The sequence below is a fragment of the Thalassophryne amazonica genome, chromosome 2 (genome assembly GCF_902500255.1).
Source record: "Thalassophryne amazonica chromosome 2, fThaAma1.1, whole genome shotgun sequence".
NCBI classification, from domain to species: domain Eukaryota; kingdom Metazoa; phylum Chordata; class Actinopteri; order Batrachoidiformes; family Batrachoididae; genus Thalassophryne; species Thalassophryne amazonica.
This window is the reverse complement of record NC_047104.1, coordinates 64,299,539-64,324,536: the sequence shown is the minus strand read 5'-3', so window position 1 is coordinate 64,324,536 and position 24,998 is coordinate 64,299,539. Positions and strand designations below refer to the sequence as shown.

The 24,998-nt window shown below is 41.9% G+C and overlaps 1 protein-coding gene and 1 long non-coding RNA gene across 2 annotated transcripts in view; one reads left to right on the top strand and one right to left on the bottom strand.

Moving 5' to 3' along the window:
• fam214a (family with sequence similarity 214 member A) overlaps nucleotides 1-24,998 on the bottom strand; it is a 142,343-nt gene that overhangs the window by 15,365 nt on the left and 101,980 nt on the right. Inside the window, exons 3-10 of the mRNA XM_034186815.1 lie at nucleotides 20,662-20,858; nucleotides 19,438-19,563; nucleotides 16,390-18,256; nucleotides 15,809-15,934; nucleotides 15,005-15,093; nucleotides 12,368-12,464; nucleotides 12,009-12,167; nucleotides 1,376-1,444 (exon numbers count right to left, since the gene is read on the bottom strand). Coding sequence (XP_034042706.1) covers nucleotides 1,376-1,444; nucleotides 12,009-12,167; nucleotides 12,368-12,464; nucleotides 15,005-15,093; nucleotides 15,809-15,934; nucleotides 16,390-18,256; nucleotides 19,438-19,563; nucleotides 20,662-20,858 — 2,730 coding nt within the window. The remainder of the gene's footprint in view (nucleotides 1-1,375; nucleotides 1,445-12,008; nucleotides 12,168-12,367; nucleotides 12,465-15,004; nucleotides 15,094-15,808; nucleotides 15,935-16,389; nucleotides 18,257-19,437; nucleotides 19,564-20,661; nucleotides 20,859-24,998) is intronic.
• Nucleotides 11,831-21,743, top strand: LOC117525011. Its single transcript, XR_004564937.1, has 3 exons — nucleotides 11,831-11,842; nucleotides 16,348-16,350; nucleotides 21,591-21,743. It is a non-coding gene; the product is annotated as an uncharacterized LOC117525011 (long non-coding RNA).

The following is a 24,998-nucleotide window of genomic DNA, read 5'->3' as shown; positions in this document are numbered from 1 at the left end:
TGTGTGGATGTTAAAATCGCCCACTATAATTATCTTATCTGAGCTAAGCACTAAGTCAGACAAAAGGTCTGAAAATTCACAGAGAAACTCACAGTAATGACCAGGTGGACGATAGATAATAACAAATAAAACTGGTTTTTGGGACTTCCAATTTGGATGGACAAGACTAAGAGTCAAGCTTTCAAATGAATTAAAGCTCTGTCTGGGTTTTTGATTAATTAATAAGCTGGAATGGAAGATTGCTGCTAATCCTCCGCCTTGGCCCATGCTACGAGCATTCTGGCAGTTAGTGTGACTCGGGGGTGTTGACTCATTTAAACTAACATATTCATCCAGGAAACCAGGTTTCTGTAAGGCAGAATAAATCAATATGTTGATCAATTATTATATCATTTACTAACAGGGACTTAGAAGAGAGAGACCTAATGTTTAATAGACCACATTTAACTGTTTTAGTTTGTGGTGCAGTTGAAGGTGCTATATTATTTTTAATTTTTTTATATTATTATCTTGCTTTTGTCCACATCCACCTCCCACTCCAAACATGTCCATTTAAACTTTTTTTTTTTTAAAACACCACCATGGATGTCTTTAAAGTGGCCTTTATCCTCACTGTAATTTTGGCCATGTTACAGATGCAGCTCAACAAAACCAAACTTGCATAAAACCAAAATGTCCACATCCGGGTACTTTCAGTGACTTTAGATATTACAGAGATCCTGATTGGCTAAAAGTTCACTGTTGTAGAAAAAGTGACCAATTACTTTGCGTGTTTTAGCTTGCAGTTTCAGCAATGTGGTTCCCATGCATGAGGAAAGGTTTAACAAGCACAGCTGGCCCCACGGCCCTCCCTCCTCCCAATTTTTCCTCAACGGATTTACGCTGATCTCAGAAATGGCCCAGAAATGCAAAAAAGTCAGAAATCCGCGGATCCACTGAGAATTCTCGCTTGTACAGTGCTTGTATGTAGAGACGCTGCCTTGGTCAGGGGCAGAGATAGGAGCAGACCCTAAATAAACATGTTTTTGATTGTAGTTACATCACTTATAACCATTCTTTGAAGCTTTTGGTCAGCAAAAGCAGTCGAGTAACATTTTGATTTAATCTTTGCTCTGCCATTTTAACCATCAGTAACAATGAGCTTTTGTCCAGTTTGAGATCTTTCCCACAAGGCCATTTTTGCTGTTGTTAGTGAAAAAATAAAGACTTGCCAAAAAGACGTCCTTGTACTCTGCATCTAACATGACAAGTTTGCCAGTATGTCCACTAGGGGTCTCCCACTCATTTTGTTACTTAAGAGGATTTGGCTCTTTGTTCTCATCAAGTTTTTGTTACACCTTTACAGAATAGCATTTGAAAGAAAAAGCAATCTCACCACTTGAATGGTTCCTGATGGAGGTACGCGGTAGCCTCTCTTCCCCAGAGATTCCAGGTTTATAACACCCTGTGAGAAGGCACATAATGGCAACAATGTCACAGCTCCACACACGTGATAAAGCTCGGGGGTTTCCTGCTGCCTGTCGCACATACAAACAGTGACATAATTTGTGTAATTTTCCCTTTGTACACAACCATGATTAAAAATTAACCCAATCAAAGATGTACTTGTGGTGAAGATTTTCAGCTTTAATTCAAGGGGAGATAACAAAAATAACAACAACATAACTTTAACCATTTAAGAGTTAAAAGCAACTGAGCACACAAGCCCTCCACTTTCAAAGACCATAAGTAGTTGGACAACCAACGAGCAGCTTCATGGCCAGGTGTGCCTCCCTTCCTTGTTGATCTACAGCCCCTTTCACATTGGCGTATTCGTAGAGCTGCTCATTGCGGCGTTGTGTTTCATTTAAATACACCCGAAATACGCGCATACTCAGCCTTTTTCAGTGTTCGTTTTATACTTGCAGCTGCGTGTGTTTGCATTTTAATGTGTGCACACAGTTGCGTGTACCATGCTGCTATTAAACCAGTTCAGTGCTATTTTTTAACATTATACACCACACACAGAGAGAGAGAGAGAGAGAGAGAGAGAGAGAGAGAGAGAGAGAGAGAGAGAGAGAGAGAGAGAGAGAGAGAGAGAGAGAGAGAGAGAGAGAGAGAGAGAGAGAGAGAGAGAGAGAGAGAGAGAGAGAGAGAGAGAGAGAGAGAGAGAGAGAGAGAGAGAGAGAGAGAGAGAGAGAGAGAGAGAGAGAGAGAGAGAGAGAGAGAGAGAGATCGTTCTCCAGCTGACGCACTCAGTTCTTGGTTTTGTACAGGAGCGCAGTGTTGTACAGACTTGCATGCAGTAACGCTGTGCTGCGCAGACCTGCTTCAAACTGTGTCCAGCGCTCTACATCGAAGAAAATGAAACATGTTTAATTTCTTCAGTCCTACGTGCATAGCCCTCAACATACTGCTGCGTATGGAGCAAAAACTCCATGTAGAGCTGCTAAAAGTGGGTGTAGAGCTGCTCAACTCAGCGTAGACGATACGCTGAGTTGAGCAGCTCTACGAATACGCCAATGTGAAAGGGGCTTAAGGCAAGTGAAACAGATTTGGTAGTTGTTCACTGGAACTCTCAACATGAGGTCAAAAGAGGTGTGAAGGAGGCCAAAAATAGGCTGGGGGGGAGATTAACAAACCCATCTGCCAAAATGCTGAAACATAAACGTGGCCAAATCAACAACACCACATTTTTAAAAACAAGGAATGTACTGCTCAGCTGAAGGCCTTTTCACACCGCACCGGGTCTGCGTAGAGTTGCATTGTGCTGTATATCTATTATACAGGATTAGCTGAGTATGTTGCGCGCGTGGGTGGGTGGGGGTGGGCTTCAGTTCAGCAGAGTCCAGCGGGATGAATAAAATCTGGTAGTGCAAGTACAGTGGGGTAAAAAAGTATGTAGTCAGTCCCTGATTGTGCAAGTTCTCCTAGTTAGTAAGATGAGAGAGGTCTGTAATTTTCAACATAGGTACACTTCAACTGTGAGAGAAAAATGAAAAAAGAAAAAAAAAAAAATCCAGGAAATCACACTGTAGAATTTTAAAAGAATTTATTTATAAATTATGGTGGAAAATAAATATTTGGTCAATAACAAAAGTTCAAGTTAATATTTTGTAACAATCTTTGTTGGCAATGACAGAAGTCAAATGTTTCCTGTAAGTCTTCACCAGGTTTGCACACAATGAAGCTGGTATTTTGGCCCATTCCTCCATGCAGATCTCCTCTAGAGCAGTGATGTTTTGGGGCTGTCGCTGGGCAACACGGACTTTCAACTCCCTCAACAAATATTCTATGGGGTTGAGGTCTGGAGACTGGCTTGGTCACTCCAGGACCTTGAAATGCTTTTCACGGAGCCACTCCTTCATTGCCCGAGCGGTGTGTTTGGGATCATTGTCATGCTGGAAGACCCAGCCACATTCCATCTTCAATGCTCTCACTGATGGAAGGAGGTTTTGGCTTAAAATTTCATGATACATGGCCATGTTCATTCTTCTCTTAACACGGATCAGTCGTCCTGTCCCCTTTGCAGACAAACATCCATATGCTCTCTGGCAAACTTCAGGCGGGCCTGGAAATGTACTGGCTTAAGCAGGGGGACACGCCTGGCACTGCAGGATGTGAGTCCCTCTGTGCGTAGTGTGTAGCCTTTGTTACTTTGGTCCCAGCTCTCTGCAGGTCATTAATCAGGTCCCTCTGTGTAGTTCTGGGATTTTTGTTCACCGTTCTCATGATCATTTTGACCCCACAGGATGACATCTTGCATGGAGCCCCAGATCGAGGGAGATTATCAATGGTCTTGTTTGTCTTCCATTTTCTTACAATTGCTCCCACAGTTGATTTATTCACACCAACCTGCTTGACTATTGTAGATTCACTCTTCCCAGTCTGGTGCACATCTACAATTTTCTTCCTGGTGTCCTTCGACAGCTCTTTGGTCTTGGTCATGGTTGAATTTGGAGTCAAACTGTTTGAGGCTGTGGATAGGTGTCTTTTATACAGATAACGAGTTCCAACAGAACAATAGTGTTCAGAATAATAGTAGTGCTATGTGACTAAAAAGATTAATCCAGGTTTTGAGTATATTTCTTATTGTTATATGGGAAACAGGGTACCAGTAGATTCAGTAGATTCTCACAAATCCAACAAGACCAAGCATTCATGATATGCACTCTCTTAAGGCTATGAAATTGGGCTATTAGTAAAAAAAAAGTAGAAAAGGGGGTGTTCACAATAATACTAGCATCTGCTGTTGACGCTACAAACTCAAAACTATTATTTTCAAACTGCTTTTTTAGCAATGCTGTGAATCACTAAACTAGCATTTAGTTGTATAACCACAGTTTTTCATAATTTCTTCACATCTGCGAGGCATTAATTTTGTTGGTTTGGAACCAAGACTTTGCTCATTTACTAGTCTGCTTGGGGTCATTGTTTTGTTGAAACACCCATTTCAAGGGCATGTCCACTTCAGCATAAGGCAACATGACCTCTTCAAGTATTTTGACATATCCAAACTGATCCATGATACCTGGTATGCGATATATAGGCCCAACACCATAGCAGGAGAAACATGCCCATATCATGATGCTTGCACCACCATGCTTCACTGTCTTCACTGTGAACTGTGGCTTGAATTCAGAGTTTTTGGGTTGACTCACAAACTGTCTGTGGCCCTTGGACCCAAAGAGAACAATTTTACTCTCATCAGTCCACAAAATATTCCTCATTTCTCTTTAGGCCAGTTGATGTGTTCTTTGGCAAATTGTAACCTCTTCTGCATGTCTTTTATTTAACAGAGGGACTTTGTTGGGGATTTTTGCAAATAAATTAGCTTCACACAGGCGTCTTCTAACTGTCACAGCACTTACAGGTAACTCCAGACTGTCTTTGATCAATGGGTGAGCCTTTGCCATTCTGGTTATTCTTCTATCCATTTTGATGGTTGTTTTCCATTTTCTTTCACGCGTCTGTGGTTTTTTGTCCATTTTAAAGCATTGGAGATCATTGTAGATGAACAGCCTGTAATTTTTTTGCACCTGCATATAAGTTTTCCCCTCTCCAATCAACTTTTTAATCAAACTACGCTGTTCTTCTGAACAATGTCTTGAACGTCCCATTTTCCTCAGCCTTTCAAAGAGAAAAGCATGTTCAACAGGTGCTGGCTTCATCCTTAAATAGGGGACACCTGATTCACACCTGTTTGTTCCACAAAATTGACAAACTCGCCACACTACTATTATTGTGAACACCCCCTTTTCTACTTTTTTTTTATTATTATTACTAATAGCCCAATTTCATAGCCTTAAGAGTGTGCATATCATGAATGCTTGGTCTTGTTGGATTTGTGAGAATCTACTGGTACCTTTTTCCCATGTAACAATAAGAAATATACTCAAAACCTGGATTAATCTTTTTGGTCACATAGCACTACTATTATTCTGAACAATACTGTTGGTAACAGGTGGAGGACAGAAGAGCTTCTTAAAGAAGACATTACAGGTCAGTGAGAGCCAGAAATATTGCTTGTTTTTGGTTAACCAAATACTTATTTTCCACCATAATTTACAAATAAATTCCTTAAAAATCCTACACTTGCATACAGTAGCAGAGCATTGCATAGACTTGCACAGAGCACTGCGTCCAGTGCTCTACGCAAGTCTGCAAAAATGTCAGTGAAAAAAATGTAACGTTTAATTTTTTTGCGTCAATTTCGCGGACCCCTTTGCGTCCCTCAGCCTATTGCCACATAGGGGTGCATAACCTAGGCGTAGGGCTGCATATGCACGGCGTAGTCAGTACACCGCATTACACAACTGTTGGGAAAGTATAGTGACACGGACCCACAACAGGGGGCGCAAATGAACGGTCAATAGATGAGCCAAAATATAACAATTTAATGTTGTGAATGTGCACAACGAACATACAGACAATCTCAGAATATCACAACAGTCAATACACAAAGGTGACGTGTGGGCAGGCTCGAGGATAGAAGACGTCTGTCCTGAGGAGAGCCGGAACCACACGATTTCCGCCGCCCCAGAACCTGGTGAATACTGGAGCCGCCAAGTCCCGAATTCCCAGGTGATCACCATCCACGACTGTCGGATCTGGTACTGCTGGCGAAGAACAAAGACAGTCAAGTGTGGGTGTGTGTACACCCAGTAACAATAACGGTGGGAATGCCACCTCCACCTCTCACTCAATAACTTGCAGAGTACTGAAGATTCCTCAGGGAAAAGAGTGCCTTCTAGCGCTCTCTCAGCTTCCACTGACAGCGGTACCGGTACTCCTGCAAACACTCACAATATACAAACAATATTGCAAAACGGCTGAGGATATTACCTCCAATGAAGTATGATATCTCGGCAACGAGGTGGAGATGACATCTGGTCTTTATGGAGTGAGATGATGTTGAGTAGATGGGTGACAGCTGTCAAGAGGTAATGAGCGACAGCTGTCACCCCCGGCTGTGTCCATGGCGGCAGCGCCCTCTCGTGCCTGAAGCCCGCACTTCGGGCAGAGCGCCCACTGGTGGTGGGCCAGCAGTACCTCCTCTTCTGGCGGCCCACACACAACAACAACTCTACGTTGACCCAGTGTGAAAGGAGCTTAAGCAACACCAAAGGGCTTTGAAGCCCACAGGGGACAACTAAAAGTGTATGATCAGGGATTTCTTCCCTTGATGAAGCAAGCTCTGGCTGAGTATAAATGGTAAATGGACTGCATCACACAGCACTTTTCCATCTGCATCAGACGCTCAAAGCACTTTACAAATATGCCTCGCATTCACCCATTCACACAGACACACTCACACACCAATGTGAGGGTGCTAACATGCGAAGTGCTCAATACACACCGGGTCCATTTTGGAATAAGGCAATAAGATAACAAAATGTGCAAAAAGTGAGGGACTGCGTGTAAAAATGACTGGAATGCAGTATTTTTTGTCAGACCCACAGACTGTCTATATCAGTGATTCTCAACCGGGGTGCCGCGGGGTGCCGCGTGATCGATCATCAGGGGTGCCGTGGGCAATTATCAAATATCACCATTATCGGGTGTATGTGCTGTAATAGTGTGGCAAATGGTGTAATGCTCTTTTATTCCAGTAGATGGCAGCAAAGCGCGCAGGAGCGCTGAGCCGTGTGCCGACAAGGAGGCGTGATCACCATTTTAATTCCGGGCAAGTTAGTGATTTGTGTGCATAGAAGTTCACTTAGTCTCGTCAAGAAACAGGTGGAATATGCCGGAAAGCTGTGCATGTTGGCAAAGTCACAAACGGAGGAACAAGGGAGACAATATTTCCTTCCATAAGTAAGTGCTTTTGGTTACTGTTGTCACTTTGACCGTGATATTTGGATGATAAACAGCTGTATGTCTCCTGCTGTACCTGTGTCGCCCGATGACACGGATCATTAATTTCACTTATGTCTAGTTGATATTTTCCACTGCTAGACCAATTTCTAGTTAAAATACTTGTCGTTAGAGACTAAAAATTGTTCGACAAGACTGGGGAGTTTTTTTTTTTTTTGCACCTTAAAATAATGAGATTAATAACCTGCGCTGTGCTGCCACACACACAGAGATGTGCACACACACACCGCTGACTTCATGAATGAAACTCGGTCAATAAAGGATAATTGTGTAAAAATATAATATATATAAATGTAATGGTTTTAGGAGCCGCGCTGCGTTGAACACAGCAGCAGCGCAGCTTATCAGTGCAGATCCGTGTAACTTTCAACACTAATATTTGTGAATGTGTGTGTGTGTCAGAGTAAGTTTAATACTTTCCTGACATAATTTAATGTAATTTAATTTTACTGGCTCGATATCCAGGACAAAATGGCATTTTAACACGTATTTTGCAAGCATTTTTCTGAGTGTGTTCAGTCGCGAATCTCCATTGAAAATGCTTTAACATCCATGTACTTTGTCAATATTTTGCCCGGTTAGGAGGCGTCATGTCGCTGTCCATGAAGGGACCTTTCCGTTTAGTGTGCAGCATTGGGACTGCGCTCTCTAGTTCTTATATACAGCTCCATGACTATAGTATACTATGTTACGTCATATCTGTACCGCACGTGTTGCTAACGTGCTAACGCACGGTGTAGACACAGTCGAGTTAGTGGTGCGTGACACGTGACACATGACAGTGGTGTGCCGCAGGATTTTGTAAATATAAAAAGGGTGCCGTGGCTCAAAAAAGGTTGAAAATCACTGGTCTATATACTGGACAAAGCCTGCTTGATTTCACACAGGTTTTCTTTAGACCTGGAAGAGCCAATATGAAGCCCATATCTAAGCGTTGTCACATTGGCAGCACGTATTCTGCTTAAAGCCTGGGTCCCACAGAATAATGAAGGATGAATAATGAGCCATGTAGCATGTTTTCTTTGCTACGAGAGGGTTTCTTCAACTATCGTGGGAGTTTTGTGGCTCTTAGAGGTAGTATCTTCAGTTAACGAGGCTTCTCTCTAAGAATGGCGCTAATTTCAAGAAGCTTAAAATTTAGCAACAGCAGCGTGGCGCAGTTTGTGTACGAGCTACTGCGATGACTTAGAGGCATTTGCGTGGTGCTTACGAGGCTGCTAAAAGCCCATTATCCGTGCGCCTGGCAGCTACGCAGGACCTGAGAGGCTATATTTGGAGTGTCTGCCCTCCTGTGCACACAATTCCACTTGCTCTGTGCGCTGGATGCTGTATATAAAATAATTATTTTGTAGCAGATTAATCATTTTCTGCCAAACCTTGGATGCTGAAAACACCTCTAATCGCTTCTGGAATCAAAGAGGATTGTTTCATCTGGACGCTTTTTTCCCCTCTCTCTCCTGCTCCATGTGGAATGTATTTTGAACAGCTTAAGATAATTATTTTTAATGTTTTTATAGCTTGATGAAACAGTTCCTAGCTGTAAAAGTATGTCTATAGTTGATTTAATATCTTTTTAATGGCTCACATGAGCTCCGCTGTATGTGTGCACTGCGCACTGAGGCAGTGACTCATCACGCTCCAAAGGGGCATTTAGACAGAACGTCAGCTCACAAAAGAGTGACTTTTCAGTCAATATTGGACGAACACAAAGTTAAAATTTGGATAACTGCGTGAAAGTGGATGTGTGTTTAAAGCCACGGAAGAAATAACTTCAGTGAAGCTGCTAAAAGCAGAGCAGAGCTGTGCAGCCACACAGAAGGATAGCGCACAAAAGACCGATTTTGAAGACATAACACAAAGTTAAAAGTTGTATCACGGTGGCTTGTAAGCTGTGGAAGAAATATATATATATATATATATATATATATATATATATACACTCAACAAAAATATAAACGCAACACTTTTGGTTTTGCTCCCATTTTGTATGAGATGAACTCAAAGATCTAAAACTTTTTCCACATACACAATATCACCATTTCCCTCAAATATTGTTCACAAACCAGTCTAAATCTGTGATAGTGAGCACTTCTCCTTTGCTGAGATAATCCATCCCACCTCACAGGTGTGCCATACCAAGATGCTGATTAGACACCATGATTAGTGCACAGGTGTGCCTTAGACTGCCCACAATAAAAGGCCACTCTGAAAGGTGCAGTTTTATCACACAGCACAATGCCACAGATGTCGCAAGATTTGAGGGAGCGTGCAATTGGCATGCTGACAGCAGGAATGTCAACCAGAGCTGTTGCTCGTGTATTGAATGTTCATTTCTCTACCATAAGCCGTCTCCAAGGCGTTTCAGAGAATTTGGCAGTACATCCAACCAGCCTCACAACCGCAGACCACGTGTAACCACACCAGCCCAGTACCTCCACATCCAGCATGTTCACCTCCAAGATCGTCTGAGACCAGCCACTCGGACAGCTGCTGAAACAATCGGTTTGCATAACCAAAGAATTTCTGCACAAACTGTCAGAAACCGTCTCAGGGAAGCTCATCTGCATGCTCGTCGTCCTCATCGGGGTCTCGACCTGACTCCAGTTGGTCGTCGTAACCGAATTGAGTGGGCAAATGCTCACATTCGCTGGCATTTGGCACGTTGGAGAGGTGTTCTCTTCACAGATGATGCGAAGGAGATGTGTTGCACTGCATGAGGCAAATGGTGGTCACACCAGATACTGACTGGTATCCCCCCCAATAAAACAAAACTGCACCTTTCACAGTGGCCTTTTATTGTGGACAGTCTAAGGCACACCTGTGCACTAATCATGGCGTCTAATCAGCATCTTGATATGGCACACCTGTGAGGTGGGATGGATTATCTCAGCAAAGGAGAAGTGCTCACTATCACAGATTTCGACTGGTTTGTGAACAATATTTGAGGGAAATGGTGATATTGTGTATGTGGAAAAAGTTTTAGATCTTTGAGTTCATCTCATACAAAATGGGAGCAAAACCAAAAGTGTTGCGTTTATATTTTTGTTGAGTATATATATATATAAAGTGATCCACAGGTGTATATAATTAAAGCGTTCACCTCATTCTGTATGGAGAACGGCACCGTGTGCAAAAAAGCAATTTTGCAGAAATAAACAGACAAACACAACGTTTAAAGTGGGATCACGGTGTAAAAATGACTGTGTTTAAGGCCAGGGAAAAAATAAAGCCAACAAGCCACGGATGGAAAAGAAGCCAGTGAGAAGGAGCACAGAGGCGGCTGTCCAAACGGACAAACAATGTTTAAAGTGGGATCATGGTGTGTGTGTTTAAAGCCAGGAAAAACAAAACAGGTGGACAGCAGCCTGGTGCACAGCGCACATCCAAAGGACTGTACTGGAGCGTCTATTTTGGACTGCATTTAAAAAATGTGACATCTTTAAATGCTGCTGTGAATGTGTGAATTGAAAACCCAGACTTTAAAGGGACCACAGGGCTGGAGGTTTGGACCAAACCCATCATGCGCCAACATTGCGTTATCACGGTGCTACGTGGCTTAGTGTGGCTGATGTGAGCCATTCGAGGCTCTAATGACAGGTCGGTCGTGGCTCACTAGAGGCTGCTACGTGGCACATCCGAGGTACAGAGAAGCACACAGAGGCACCTTCATAGTGGATACGTGACAGATGAAAACATGGGTCATTCTTCAAATAATCGCTGACACACCCATGCGTGACTCATTATTCATGGCTTATTATTCGGTGGGACCCAGGCTTAAGTCATGGCAATAAATGGATAAAGAGGTGGAGCATGGCATATGATGAAAGAAGCCCGGACACTCCCCTATCTTTGAGTCCAAACCAGCTAAGCTAACAGGCTAACCTTAGCTTTGGTGTTTAATAAATCTTATTTTTGGGGACTGCACGGTGGATTTTAAAAGTTATGAGCAGATTATGTTCTTAGTAACCATCCATTATGGGACCTAATGGCTCAAGCTACTAATAGCTACTAAAAGTGATAACGTCAAGAATTTCACTCAGTGTGGACACTGCAGCAGGCACATCCCAGATGATCCACTAGGACATTATTATTTGTAATACGGTGCTCAAAACAATAAACACAGCCCTCCACAACAATGACCACACCCCAATTATATATGACATCATGGCTTTTAATGTTTTAAATTATGTTACAATAAATACATAACTTCATCCATTGTACAGTTGTCACAGTGGGGAAAACTATCTATAAAGACCAAAACCGCTTTTTGGTACCAGGTTGTAAACTCGTTTATTTCTGCTCCAAAGTTGGATATATTAACATGGACTAGAATAGGAACCTGCTCGCTTTTGGAGCCAGCTTCAAGCGGCCAGTGAAGGAACTGCAACTTTTTTGTTTCTGGGAGGGCTTCATCTGAGACCATCAAAGCTTACTGCTTGGTCAAACCTCTTGAACTAAAGCTGAAAGTCTGTGCTTCAATCACATTGTGATTGCCTCAATTCAACTCAACTATTGTGGCATACAGAGGAAAAAATATTTAAAAAAATGGTGTCACTGCATGTTCAAATTCAAAGCATCCTTCATGCAGTCAAGCGCAAGAATGAATGGAATCATTCATTAAGTGAAAAAAATACTTCAAGAAATAAAACTACCATGTACGGTGATGGAGCGTTGTCATCTGAGATGCTGTAGAAGGACACATCAACAGGTAAGGTGAGGTGACTCGGACAGAAGGATCCACTGGCTCCGACCTCTGCTGTGAAACCCTCCACTGTCCCTAGAGGCTCCAGTCGGTAGTTCAGCACACACTCCTACAGACGGTGATAATTAAGATTTTTTCATTTCACACATGAACTGTAGTATACATATTTCATCCAGAGCCGAATCTAAACTTTCAAACCCTAAAAACTTTAGCTACTTCCTCTGAGTGTTCTGTTAATGTGCTTGACTGCAGCAGGAAAAATAAAAAACCCAACATCTTAATCTGAATGAAATGACTAGTGTGTATTACCTCAAAATTTCCCAGCAGACTGAGACTGGCGGGTGGTGCACTGGCACTGAACAGCTCTTGCAACTCATCCGTGTTTCCATCTCTCTTCGGACACACCCTGAGGGGCAAACTTGGTTAACTTGTTCAAATGAGTAACACATGAAAAGCCACAACCTATAAATTAGCGCTTAATTCTTAAATTACCTTTGAAACACAATTTTTAACAGACTGAAAGCATGATCAGTAGGCAGTTAAATTGTTATAAACACCGGTAAAACACACTGAAATGTTGGCACACAAACCATATATAAAGTGGCTGTCAAAAAACAACAACAAAAACAAAAACAATGGGTCCAAAAACACAGAATAATCAGGCTCCACCATGCCCTTTAAACCTTACACTGTCAATAGCAGCTTTGTAAACATGAAGAAGACAACACAGTTTGGCCGTGTGAATGGGAACTTTGCAGTTAAAGAATATGCAGATGGAACTGTTGATAGGAACATGTTCTATGGCATATCTGCAGGGATATTTTTTGTAGCACCTGAGTTTGTGAAGTCTGAAATACCATCTCAACTAAAAGCAAGGTGTTATATTCACTAAGCACTTGCACAGCACCTCTCTGATGCTGCCAGTGTCACTAAAATTGCACTCTCGATCAGGTGGTGAGACAGCGTCACGGTTGATTTCGTCAGGCACGGCTTTATGAAGCTGAGCATGTGCCGTGGTTTTAATCGGTTATGCGTGCAGCTTCAAATCCCAGTGGAAGGTTTTCAGGAGTGGTGCATTTGTTTACTGTTTGATTTGGACTTTGTGCTTCTACCATGCGTGAGTGGTCTATGTAATCATAATTCGGGTGTAATTTAATGATATTTAATGTTATTCTTATTATTGATGTGACATACAATCCATAGGCAGCACAGCGTGTTTTAGTTTGAAAACTGACCAGATTTGTGATGCTATTCACATGTCTGCTTGCTATGTGACATCAAACAATTATATGTGCAATTAATGATTACAAATTATACAAAGCACGTAGTTAATAAGATTTTTTTAATTGCCTGACACCACCACAGCAATATATACATTTAGATTTTACAAACACACGCACGTGTTTATCAGAATTTGGCTGGAGGCAATCATAAAATTCACTATGAAATCTAATCTTTTGAACCATCTGCTCCATCCCACTTTGCCTTCCTACATCTGTTAGCTGTAAAGAAGTGCAATGAATCTGTGTGTACATGAAACCACATAATGTTTTTCTATTTATCTAACATGATATGTGCAATCCTCAGAGCAGTCGCAATACAGCAGACATTCAGCAGGAAAGAGAGGGAGGAATCGTCAGTGGATTAAAGAATAGCACAGATGATTATCTGGAGAGAGGAGACAATTATGGCAAAAATGGTCTTGTGGAACCACACAATTCTATTCGCTGCTTGGGATGCAATTCATGACTGACCAAAGCAGGACGGTGGTATAAATATGCGTGAGTGCACAAAAAACAAAAAAAAAAGTTTTTATATCCCAGTCTATGAAGTTTTAAGAACTATTTTGTCTGTGGGGTGGACAGAAAAACAAAATAATACAAGCCGCCCTGGGCCCGGTTTCATACAGCGGTCTCATCTTTTCGTCTATTAAACTTGCTTGGTTGACTAAGGTTAGACACCCAACATTAGTCTAATCTCCGTTTTACATAGACAGCTAAACTTGTAGATTATCCGTCTAACGTTAGTCGATGATTTTCACTGGCATAAGTGGCCTCGCGAGTGCCGTTGCCAAGGAATGCCTCCAATGCATGAGAGTTTTGTTTACTTCCAGGTTGGTTATCTGCTACAACCATGGTTGAATCTGCCGCACCAGAAGAGAAGTGCTCCCGGAAAAAGACCCCTACCTTCTCCAAAGTGAAGGAAGCTCTCCTTTTGGAAGACTACAAGCAACGTAGGGGTGCTGTTGAGTGTGATAAAAGAACAACATTGGCCCTGGTGTGCCAAAAGACGGACTTGAGAGAAGATAGCAGTGTCCCTCAATAAGTAGCTGGACAAATCACCTAATGTGCAGGATAAGTGCCAAACTAACATCCCTCACGATTCGGCACATGGTCGACTTGGAGACGTGGATGGTGTTGCAGATAACCTGCTGAAAGGTCCCACAGGCTTAAAACCTCAGCACAATCAAATCCTGAAGAAGGGCTGGGAGGGCACTGTTCCTTCTTGTTTAGTGGATGATTACTGGAGCTATCATGTCCACGATGAAGAGGATTGTAGGCGGATGGAAGCGGTATCACTGTTGAACCTCGGCATCCGTAAACATCTCCAATGGATTATTCTGGTCCCGGAACACCCGCTCCTGCCACAAAGCTCTCCTTCTTTCCTGCTCCATCAAGTGGTGGAACATGATATCCACCATTTTTGAGGTAAGACATTGAAGTTTTGTCGACTAAAATAAGATTAGCCTCCTTTGTAGCTGGCTAAAAACTTTAGTCGGCTAAAGTGAAACTTCAGCCGACAAAGCGCTTTGAGCAACGACTAACGTCAAAAGATTAGCCGACTCAGTGAGTTTAGCCAACAAAACAAGATTAGACTGCTTCATGAAACCGGGCCCTGATTAAGTACAATCAAAGCAAAAATGTTCCTAGATCAGAAAATGCATACCTTTTCCCTGAGGCCCAAGGCAAACCCTTACAGCCAGTCAAAGAGGTGTCCAGGTCAAAGAACCCCGTCTGATTTTTCCTCTGAGGAACCTGCAGCACACATATGGGTCACAGTTACCCTCAGCAAAAAACAGACTACAACCAGTCAAAAAATTAAGATGGTTACTTCTTAAAATCACAATCTTTAATATTCTACACCCATCAAGAAATTTAAAGGTTTGCACATTTTTTGGGGAGGGAGAGGCTGCTGAAAAATTCTCTAAACCTGACATGAGAGTTTTTAAAGCTACACTGTATAGGATTTAGTGTCATCTAGTCTCACCACTAGATGACACTAAATCCCTGATATATACACTGACCCTGTATAATTTTGAGATATACAGCAAGTTTATGATGGAGGTAATGTTTTGAGAGACATGAAAGCCCCCCAAATAAATGAATAAACATAGCTTTTCTTTTTTGTGTTGTGTATGTCATAGATGGTCATCTATGAACACTGTTTGTAGAGGCAGGAAATTATACTGAGCAAGATACAATCACTCTAAATAGAATCAAGGCTGATGAGACATACATAAGTCACATCTTATCCGCCTGCATGTGCGCAATAACCATCCTGAAATATTTATTTGTGCAGTGGCAAAAACAGCTGACAGATATGCAGCATTCACAGGATCACTGCCTGAAAATCCTGTGACTCATGGTTTAGATGGCTGGAAATAAAAGCTCGTGAGTGTGGTGTTATGACCAACCACTACATGGACACTGTCAGTGCCTGTTGGTGAGAGTGTGCGTGTGTTTTTCTTACAGGGCTCGAGAGCAGAGGCAGGCCAGTACACGGGTGGAAGGCCTTGGTTGCTGTAGCGTCGAAAGAGTAGCGATTTTGTTTTTTCCAGCTGTTGCAAGGACGCAGGGGTGAAGAACTCTGATCTCGCTGGAGCAAAAAGATGGAAAGTGACTGGATAGTCTGCACATAAACCAGTATCACTGCCATTTATCCATTCACACAGTGCCTTACTTTTATTACATATTCACTGTTTCCCACAAGAAATTCAATAAAGTTAAACAGAGTGTAAAAACAACCAGGCGACTTCAAAACAAATCAATCTGAAAATGTGTGATGTCTGCTATATACTGGTTTTTCAGTAAAAATGGGTCTCAGTTTTGAGTTTAACTTTGCCACAAAGGGGGAAAAATATTTTTGAACAGTGTCATTTGTTATATGTAACATTTAGCATGCCATTGCTACGTGTGTAAGTGTTGCAACACAAAGTAAAATATCCCCAGTTTATTCCAAGAGCACCGACATGACCAAAATGGCTTTGACTAATAAGCATATAGAAACAGAAAGTACATAATATGTTAGTCTTAAAAATACTAGTCGCTTACCAGTGCAGTAGCAGGGGGTATCATGTCTGGACTAGGGGTACTGGAGTTGCTAGAACCCTGTGGTGCCTGGTTCTCATCCTGTGTGGATGTGGACTGTGCCGGTGCACAGGTCTGTATCTGAACCTGGGACTGAAGCTGATGCTGACGTTTGCCATGTCTGTAATGTACGTTACTGTCCCGGGTGGGGCTACTAGTCCTACTGCAGATATGAGAATTCTTGGGGCTGTTCTCAAGGACCGGGGTTGTAGGAGGGGTTTCGTGGCTGCTGGGTGACTGGATTCTGCACTTGTCCAGCGTTAGAGTTCGTAAACACTGGCCAGCCTGGGTGTGGGGCTGGCCTTTGAATGAGGAGTATTCAAGTGTAAAGTGAGCACCATTTTGGGCCCGGGGAGGAGGATGACATTCAGGCCCCAGGTCAACTCGGGGCCGGTCTGTGCAAACTGGCATTTGTGTGGCAGCGGTGTGCATGCCTCGATGAGGTTCATTGCTGGGTACATGGCCATTCGTGTAGCCATTGGAGGCAGTGTGTGATGTTTGTGAGATGTGCGTGGTGTGAGAGTATGTGCGGACCGTGTGCGTGACTGTGGTAGTGTGCGTTTGGTGCAAGGCACTGCTGCTTCTGCTGTGCCGAGGAGACAGTGGGGGGACAGACAGTCTTTCCTGAATCAGTCGAGTAATGTCTTGTACTGCCTGGGCAAGAAGGGAGTTGTCTTTCTCCCTCTCTTTTTCTTTCTCCATCTGCCTGCTTCTGTCCATCTCTTCATGTCTATCTTCTTCTCTGTCTCTCATCTCATTCAGAGTCAGCTTCCTGCAGGCTGTGGGCTTAGGGGATGAGCTCTCCCTTTTGCTGAAAGAAGTCTCAGTCACAGGTGTGTTGAAGGGGGTAGACCCCACACGATCTACAGAATCATACAGTGGTATTTCTGCCTCTTTGGTCTTACTGATATTTACGTCATCATGGTTACTGCCCCACATGGCTTTAGGGGGGTTTTCAGGAGCAAACAGGCCAGGTGGGAGAGGTGGTGCTGTTGGATCACAGAAGTTGAGCCTCTGTGCAATGCGGGCAATAACTTCCTGTCTCTCCTGCAGTAGAGAACCAATCAGGGGGTTTGTTTCTGTTGAACTTGGCCTGGGGGAGGAACAGCGAGGTGGATCAGCCACAGAGAAATTCTTGAAGGCCCTCAGCTGGTCTGTGATGGGTCCCTTTGTCCTCTCACTGGTGTTGGTGCTACACTTGTAGTCTTCAACCCGTACAGAGTCAGGTGACCCATTGATGGCCGAGTACAGCCACTTGCCAGTCTTACTTGTAGGTAGAGGAGAGGGGGAGTTTGAGCGGGAGGGTGTGGGGGAGTGGTTGGACCTGTGGAAAAGCGGGGAGCCCTGACGATGGGAATTATTGACCTTTGGAAGCTCTCCATTCTGGTACATGTGACCATGATTGTCAGCTAGCTCCTGACTCTTCTTGCCAAACGGAGGTGGCACAACAGTGTTGGGAAGGCTATTAATAGGAATATTGTTTATTGGAAGATTAGGGATTGGCAACCCATTCAACAGAAGGCCAGACATGGAATTGGAGTTTTTACTGTAGAATGGCAGTAGGTTGTCTTTGTTGGGGTCCTGGCTCTTCTTCAGGGTGGGCAGGCCACCATGGCTGTTTAAGTTTGGGCTGAGGTTAACGGTCTTTGTGTATAGCGGTGGGAGGCCAGTATGGATGCTGCATGCCAGAGTGGGGTAGGTGGGCTGCCGTGGGAGTGACTGGACTTGAACCTGCAGTGCAACACTCTGTGATACATTGGGAACTGGGAATATATGTTCTGAAGGAGGCTGAGAAAACTGCCACACCAATTCCTCATCAGCAGCACTGATCCTGTTTGAGAAGAGTGAAGCAGGATAGGACACCATTTAAAAAACTTTTTCAGCAAGGACAACTGGAAATCACTCAGATATAGCACACCTCCTTCAAGTTCCAAAACTCCATTTATATTCTCCCATAGAGTTCTATGCTATTTGTAGTTAGGAGAAACAGGGGGAGGTGATGGTCTAGGGGAGGTGATGGTCTAGTGGCTAAGGTATTGGGCTTGAGTCCAGAAGATCATGGGTTCAAATCCCCACCTGAGTGGAAAAATCACTAAGGTCCCCTATTGCTCCTGGTGTGTAGTGAGCGCCTTGTATGGCAGCACCCTGACATCGGGGTGAATGTGAGGCATAATTGTAAAGCGCTTTGAGCGTCTGATTCAGATGGAAAAGCACTATATAAATGCAGTCCATTTACCATTTAACAGCTCCCCCAGTGAGAGTTCAGCACACGTACAGCACATGTAAATCAACTGACACAGTTACACAAATATTAACTAAAAAATGGTCCTGATCCACACGTGTATTAAAATCTGACTCTCCCTAAACATAAGCCGGACCAGCGACTTCACTGAAATGTGTTTGCATCTTTTCAATGTAGCTGACAGTCAAACAAACCAACAAATAAGGTTGAAAACAATACATTCTTGGCAGATAAATGTAAGAACACTCACTGCATATCGGTGCCAAGGTTTTTTTTTTATATTTCTTCTTTTCACTTTTAATAGTTTTTTCTTTGCACTTCTACATGAAACTTGAGCAAACCAATTTTTCATATTCCATATTTTCAAAAATTAAGTACCCCTTTCTTTCAGCATCAAATGTCTGCTCTCGTGTAACATCAGCAAAAAGTAGGCTTATTAACAGCTGCTTGATTTGAATAGCACCAGGAGTGATGGCCTACTTATGACTCCTCTGCTGCATCTGACATACTCCTACAAAGCTACGCAAATTGCCTCTCTCTCTCCCTCCCTCTCTCTCTGGTGATAGTTATTTCTCAGGTTATAAAATTATTTTACTAACTTAAATTTATAAATGACATTTGAGACTTCTACATCTATTCTACAGTGTGCACATAAATGTACATCTAACACTAATATAACTTTAGAGAACCATTCTTTAAAATATGTGGAAGCAGCATGACTTAAAAAAACCATCAAGTTGTTTAAATATGAAGCAAGTGTTATGTCTGACCTGTACAGGATGTTTCTGGGTACAATGCCATGGGAGGCACTGAGCCAGGCACTGAGCTGTGAGAAGAAAACATAGGAACGAATAGCCAACAGCAATGTCTTCTCCTCAATGAATCGGTCCCCACTTCTATCAAACACAAAGTTAAGAGATGGAAAGGCGTCAAGAAAAAAAGAGGTCAAGGATGTGGTTTGGGTTTTTTTTTCTTTTGCTCCTATAAAACTGGGCCAGATTGCTGGGCTAATTAAGCTGAGAATAGAGGTATTTATCTACCACACTATTTTACTTTCTGCTTACAAGCGGAAGTATTTTCAAAACAATGGTGCACAGCAGTGTTTTATATTATGTAAAAAATAATTATTGCGTGAAATTACAGTAAATTTGGAAAAGTAGACAACAATCAACTGAAGACAGTTTTTTTAAGCCTACAGTTTCCCTGGTATAAAATTTGCTTGCATTTACCTGTTATCCTTGAACAATTTATTGTAGAAAAATCTGTGATCTATGCAAGCTATATATGTTAGACATGGGTATAGTGAAGAAAGTCAAAAAGTAAACTGGATAAGGGGAGGTGTTTGTATGTTTGAGAATACAGCATACTGTACTGAAAATAGACCTCTTAAACAGCCTCTTAAGCCATAGGGCCAATTTCACCTAAATCACATACCCATACATTATGATTTATTTCTCAGCTTGTACAAGGTCAAAAATGCAAAACTTTGGATCAGCTAAAAGACAGGTCCTAGAGGATGTTGTGGATGCAAAAAAAATTGAAAGTAAATAATACTTGGTAGGAGTAAATGAGTTTTTTTTTTGCCCAAAAAAATGAATTCAGATTTATGTCTTTATTTGCTTGGTGTTTCAGCTGTGGTTAGCTGATATGTGACTGAAGTGGATATTTTTGTAGAGGAGACTTCGCTTGACATTTGGATATATAATAAGTGTATGCTGGTGTCAGCATTGGTTAGTTATGAGCGTTCAAACGTTCCAAAAGGGGGCAAGTCCCCAAATTTGGGGATTCTCGGGTTGTTACAATTTTTCAACAAAACTTGATGAAAACTGACTTCCTGTAGTGCCCACATTCAATATTTACACTGACACATTTTTGGAGACAATTTTGCCCAAAGCTACGTACAGGTCAGGGAAAAATATAAGTCAGATGAATTCAGAGATTCAACTGAAAACAGTGACCACTGTAACAGATTTGCTTGTGCGTGTGTGTCTTACTGTCTTGGAACAGGCTGCAGGGTCCACCTCTCCAACAGCAGAGCATCTTGTTTGATGACCGGGTCACTGATGGGGTCACTTGGGGGGCACTCATCACCATAGCAACAGTCTGGCAGGAGCATAACCTCAATCATGATGGGGATGCTGTTCTTCCAAAGGAGGACAACCTCTGAACGAGTTCGCCTGGCCTGTCGACACTGGACAAACACACAAAGGTGGGGATTATTGTTCCTTTGTTGATGTCAACATTACGACCTTGAACCAAGCCACAAGAGTGAAAATAACTTCAATTTGCGATTGATTTTACAGTGAATGATACAGAAACTTATATGGCTATCATATCCCAGTTACACAACTTCTGATGCTTAGTAGCTACATTTATTTTTGCAATTTATCACTTTGGATTGACAACAAGCTATAAATGAGACAGAAGGACATATGACATGTTTACATAAATAGTATCACACATCAGGGGTGGAACAATATACTAGCTGTACAACGATACATTTATTGCAATTCAATACATAACACAGCATGTAATTACTTCACTGTTCATAGCAATTCGGGGACCTTTCTGCATAGAGAAATGTGAGGCAAATGTAGTGGGCACCTTGCATGGCAACAGCCTGGCATCAGGGTGAATGTGAGGCACTGATGTGTAAAACGCTTTGAGTGTATGATGCAGATGGAAAAGCGCTATATAAATGCAGTCCACTTACCATTTAACTTATGTTCTTGTCAAAAGCTTATGTACGCACGCACGCCCTCCTGCAGACACTGTTAAAGCGTAACTATTGCTTATGATTGATTGAGGGGCTTTAATGAATATGTACAAATTATACACAAGACAATAGGACCTTAATTAATGTAAATAATAATAAATGTTTAATCAATCTATATTTATTTATTTATTTATTAAGTTGGTCAAGAAAAACAACGTTCCACTTTTTCAAGGTGCTTCTTCATTTTTTGGTTCCTTTAGGGGTAAAAATAAATTGAGTAAAATTTTATGAGATTTGAAAAATAACCACTGATGCCAGGCCCCCGTTTTTAGTGACGTGCGAGTGACATTTTGAGTTACAAACTGGATAAATTAGTTCATTAGTGACATTATTGGAAGATTTATTTACATCTGTCTCAGGTCAAATTTTGAGGTATTCACCGTCAACATGGACTTCCTCATCAAAGACCCCTCAAAGTGGGATGATGACCCATCATTCCAGTAGTCTACAGCAGGTCCTGGATAACACTGCTGCTGTCAATGATTTTAATGAGCGAGGAGTTGCACTTATCCAGGATTATAATCAGATCCTAACGAAGGATGAACAGCAGCGCCAATATCTGCTGCAAGTTTTTGAGTGGCATTGATGTCAGTTTCCGAAGGTGAAGAAAGTCGGAACTGAACACCACTCCCTGTGCACCTATTTTCACCAAATAGGTGGACAGTAAATGGACTGTATTTATATAGCATCAGACGCTCAAAGCGCTTTACAAATAATGCCTCACATTCACACCGATGTCAGGGTGGTGCCGTACAAGCAGTGGTGGGCACAGATAACCAAAAAATTAACTTCGATAACAGATAATCAGATAACTTAAAAGTTATCTTTGATAAACCGATAAACCACCCAAAAATATATCGGAAGTTACAGATAACCAATAAATTCCAGTATTGTCTCTGGTACACTTACAACTACTAACAAGCTGATTTTGAGTTTTAACACCACGATCGCTTTTGGAAGCATTGACCCTCTGGGGTCGACGCCATCGTAAACGATGGCTAAGACCAAGCTTTACTACATTATAACAAGCTTTTGAATGATATGAGATAGAAACTTTTTTTTTTTTTGCTGAAAAGTTAACTCCACGGACTTTCGATCCACCGTCGGCCATCTTTGTACTCCTCATAGAAGCTGTGTGATGACATGCGCAATGTGAGTGTCCAATCGGAATTGCTTCACCGTCACATGGTTTTCCAAAATCCAATTGTAGGGCAGATTTACCTCACATGAAAAGCCAAAGATCATTTTCGGGAGTGATATGTTACTGGTTGGCCCGTTTGAATAGCCCCCTGGGTGCTCCAATGAGTACATACTATTAGTACATACTCAGTGTGCCCTGCACCATTACGCACAGCGATCAGTGAAAGCAGGAGCAGACAGAGAGCCTCTGATGACAATCTCACGTGCTCAAACAAAGAGTGTGTAACTATCAGGATTGCTCCACTAGTTTGCATGTGAATGTTACTGGATAACTGTTTCGTTCTCTGCGTAAAGCACTGTTTACCATATCAATGGACAACAAAACGCATACACCATTTTGTATATATTGTTCAAAATGTGCATTTGTGTTTATTGTTTGAACCTTTTTGTTGTTCAGTCTTTCACGCAAGACCTCAAATTACCTTTATAAAGTGTCAAAACAGTTGTTTATTATAGTTTGCTGTGTATTTTGAATAAATGTGTGGAAAATCACTTTTCGCTTTATTTTTTCCTTGCCTATTCTTGATTGTAAACCTTTATTACACGTATAAAACACAACAAAACATATTCTGAAAGCACAGGTTGTCCTGAAAAAGAGAGACATAAAACTTGATTGTGGGATGCAGGGAGAACTGTTAACAGCAATAATAAAACATTTATGACAGGTGAGTGAACTGTCCAAAATATGCCCTCGGACCTCAGAGGGTTAAAAGGGACAACAGACCCAAGCAATGAGTCAGCACTTCTGTCTTTGAGCGTCCTGCCCCCTGCTGGAAGCTCCTGTTTACTACATGGCTTCCAGCATAGACGCAAGAAGAGGAGAGCTATGAAGCTGTGATGATGCAATGATGCCGTGAGGCGGAGGACGTCTTGGAAAATAAAGCAATGCTGAGTTATGGTTTGGCGTATAAATAAAATGAATACTGACAGAATAACTGTCAATTCTGTCATTTGTACAAAGTTAAAATATAACATATATCTTTTAATGTTGAATAATGCACTAATTCTGAAGTTTTGTAACAAACACAGACAGATCACAAAGGATTCTGGGTAAAATGTGCCTCGGCTAACACTGATTGGTTTGACTCATACATTATGTAAACCAACACGTTAATGTGAGGTGTGTCCTGTGTTGGTGTTTACAGATAAATGTGCTTTTGTAAAACATTCCATTTTTTATTTGTAAAAAAAAAAAAAAAGCCAAGTTGTAATTAGATAACTGATATAACCTGTGTCAAAAATAAACAATAGAACACTGTCATGATCTACTGGTGCCAGATGTTCAGTACTTAAGCTGGGTTTACACTGTGCGAGTTTTGGCCCTTTTTCAGATGATTTTTCATTCGTGCGAGAATTTTTTGGATCGCACCGAGTTTCAGGTTAATCGCGCGTCCTGCATCATTTAGTATACATGGAGTAACGAGCTGCGTTTAACATCTCACGACCACCTTCTGATCGGCGATCGTATGGTCAAATGAAAATCAAACCTGTTTGATATCATTCTGGTCAGCTGTCGTGAGGGTATCCTGCTGCTGAAGACCTACAAGCATCCAACTGCTCACACTGTGCCTGTGCAAACATCGCAGACCTGTCTTGTAATGTTTTTTTTTTTGTTGTTTTGTTTTTAAACTTTGATGTCTCCCATCGAGAGTTTTTGTAAATTAAGTTTGAAAAAAAGCTTACCTTTTGCTTCTGGAAACACCAGTCCGACGTGTAGTTTTTGAACGTACAATGTGTGTGAGAACATAAATCGTGCGCTCTGAACTTTTACACCGTGCGGTTCTGTGGTACAGTTTGAACTGAAACCGAGTACAGTGATTAAAAATATCATACAGTGTCTCCCCAGCTTCAGGACAAATACTGCCATGAACACTACAGGCTAGTAGATGGCAGTAGAGACCGTGAAAACTTGCCAAAACAAAATTCCAGATAATCCGTGTCTGCTACACTTAAGATGCGTGGAATTTAACAAACGCAAACACAACAACGTCTATAAACCCAGAGAATATATTCATGACAGTTTTAGGCACTAGAGTTTAATGCTGTTGTCGTGGAGCCTGAACAGAGTGTCTGAAATGTATTTGTCCTGTCGTGAATGTACTGAGATTACCCTATCCTACCCATAATGCACTGCTGGGCACAGCATGTGCTCACTAAAACCTTAACAATTAGCACATTACTTAAAAACTAAAACATATATCTCATATTTTCACTTTATAAAACTTCAGACATGACAATAATTTTAAATAACTTGTCCGAAATTAGTTTGGTTAAAATTTGAACCATAAGTTAAAAATGTATGCCTCTGGATGACTTGGGTGATATTGCCAGTGTATCAGTATGGTGTTAAAGGAA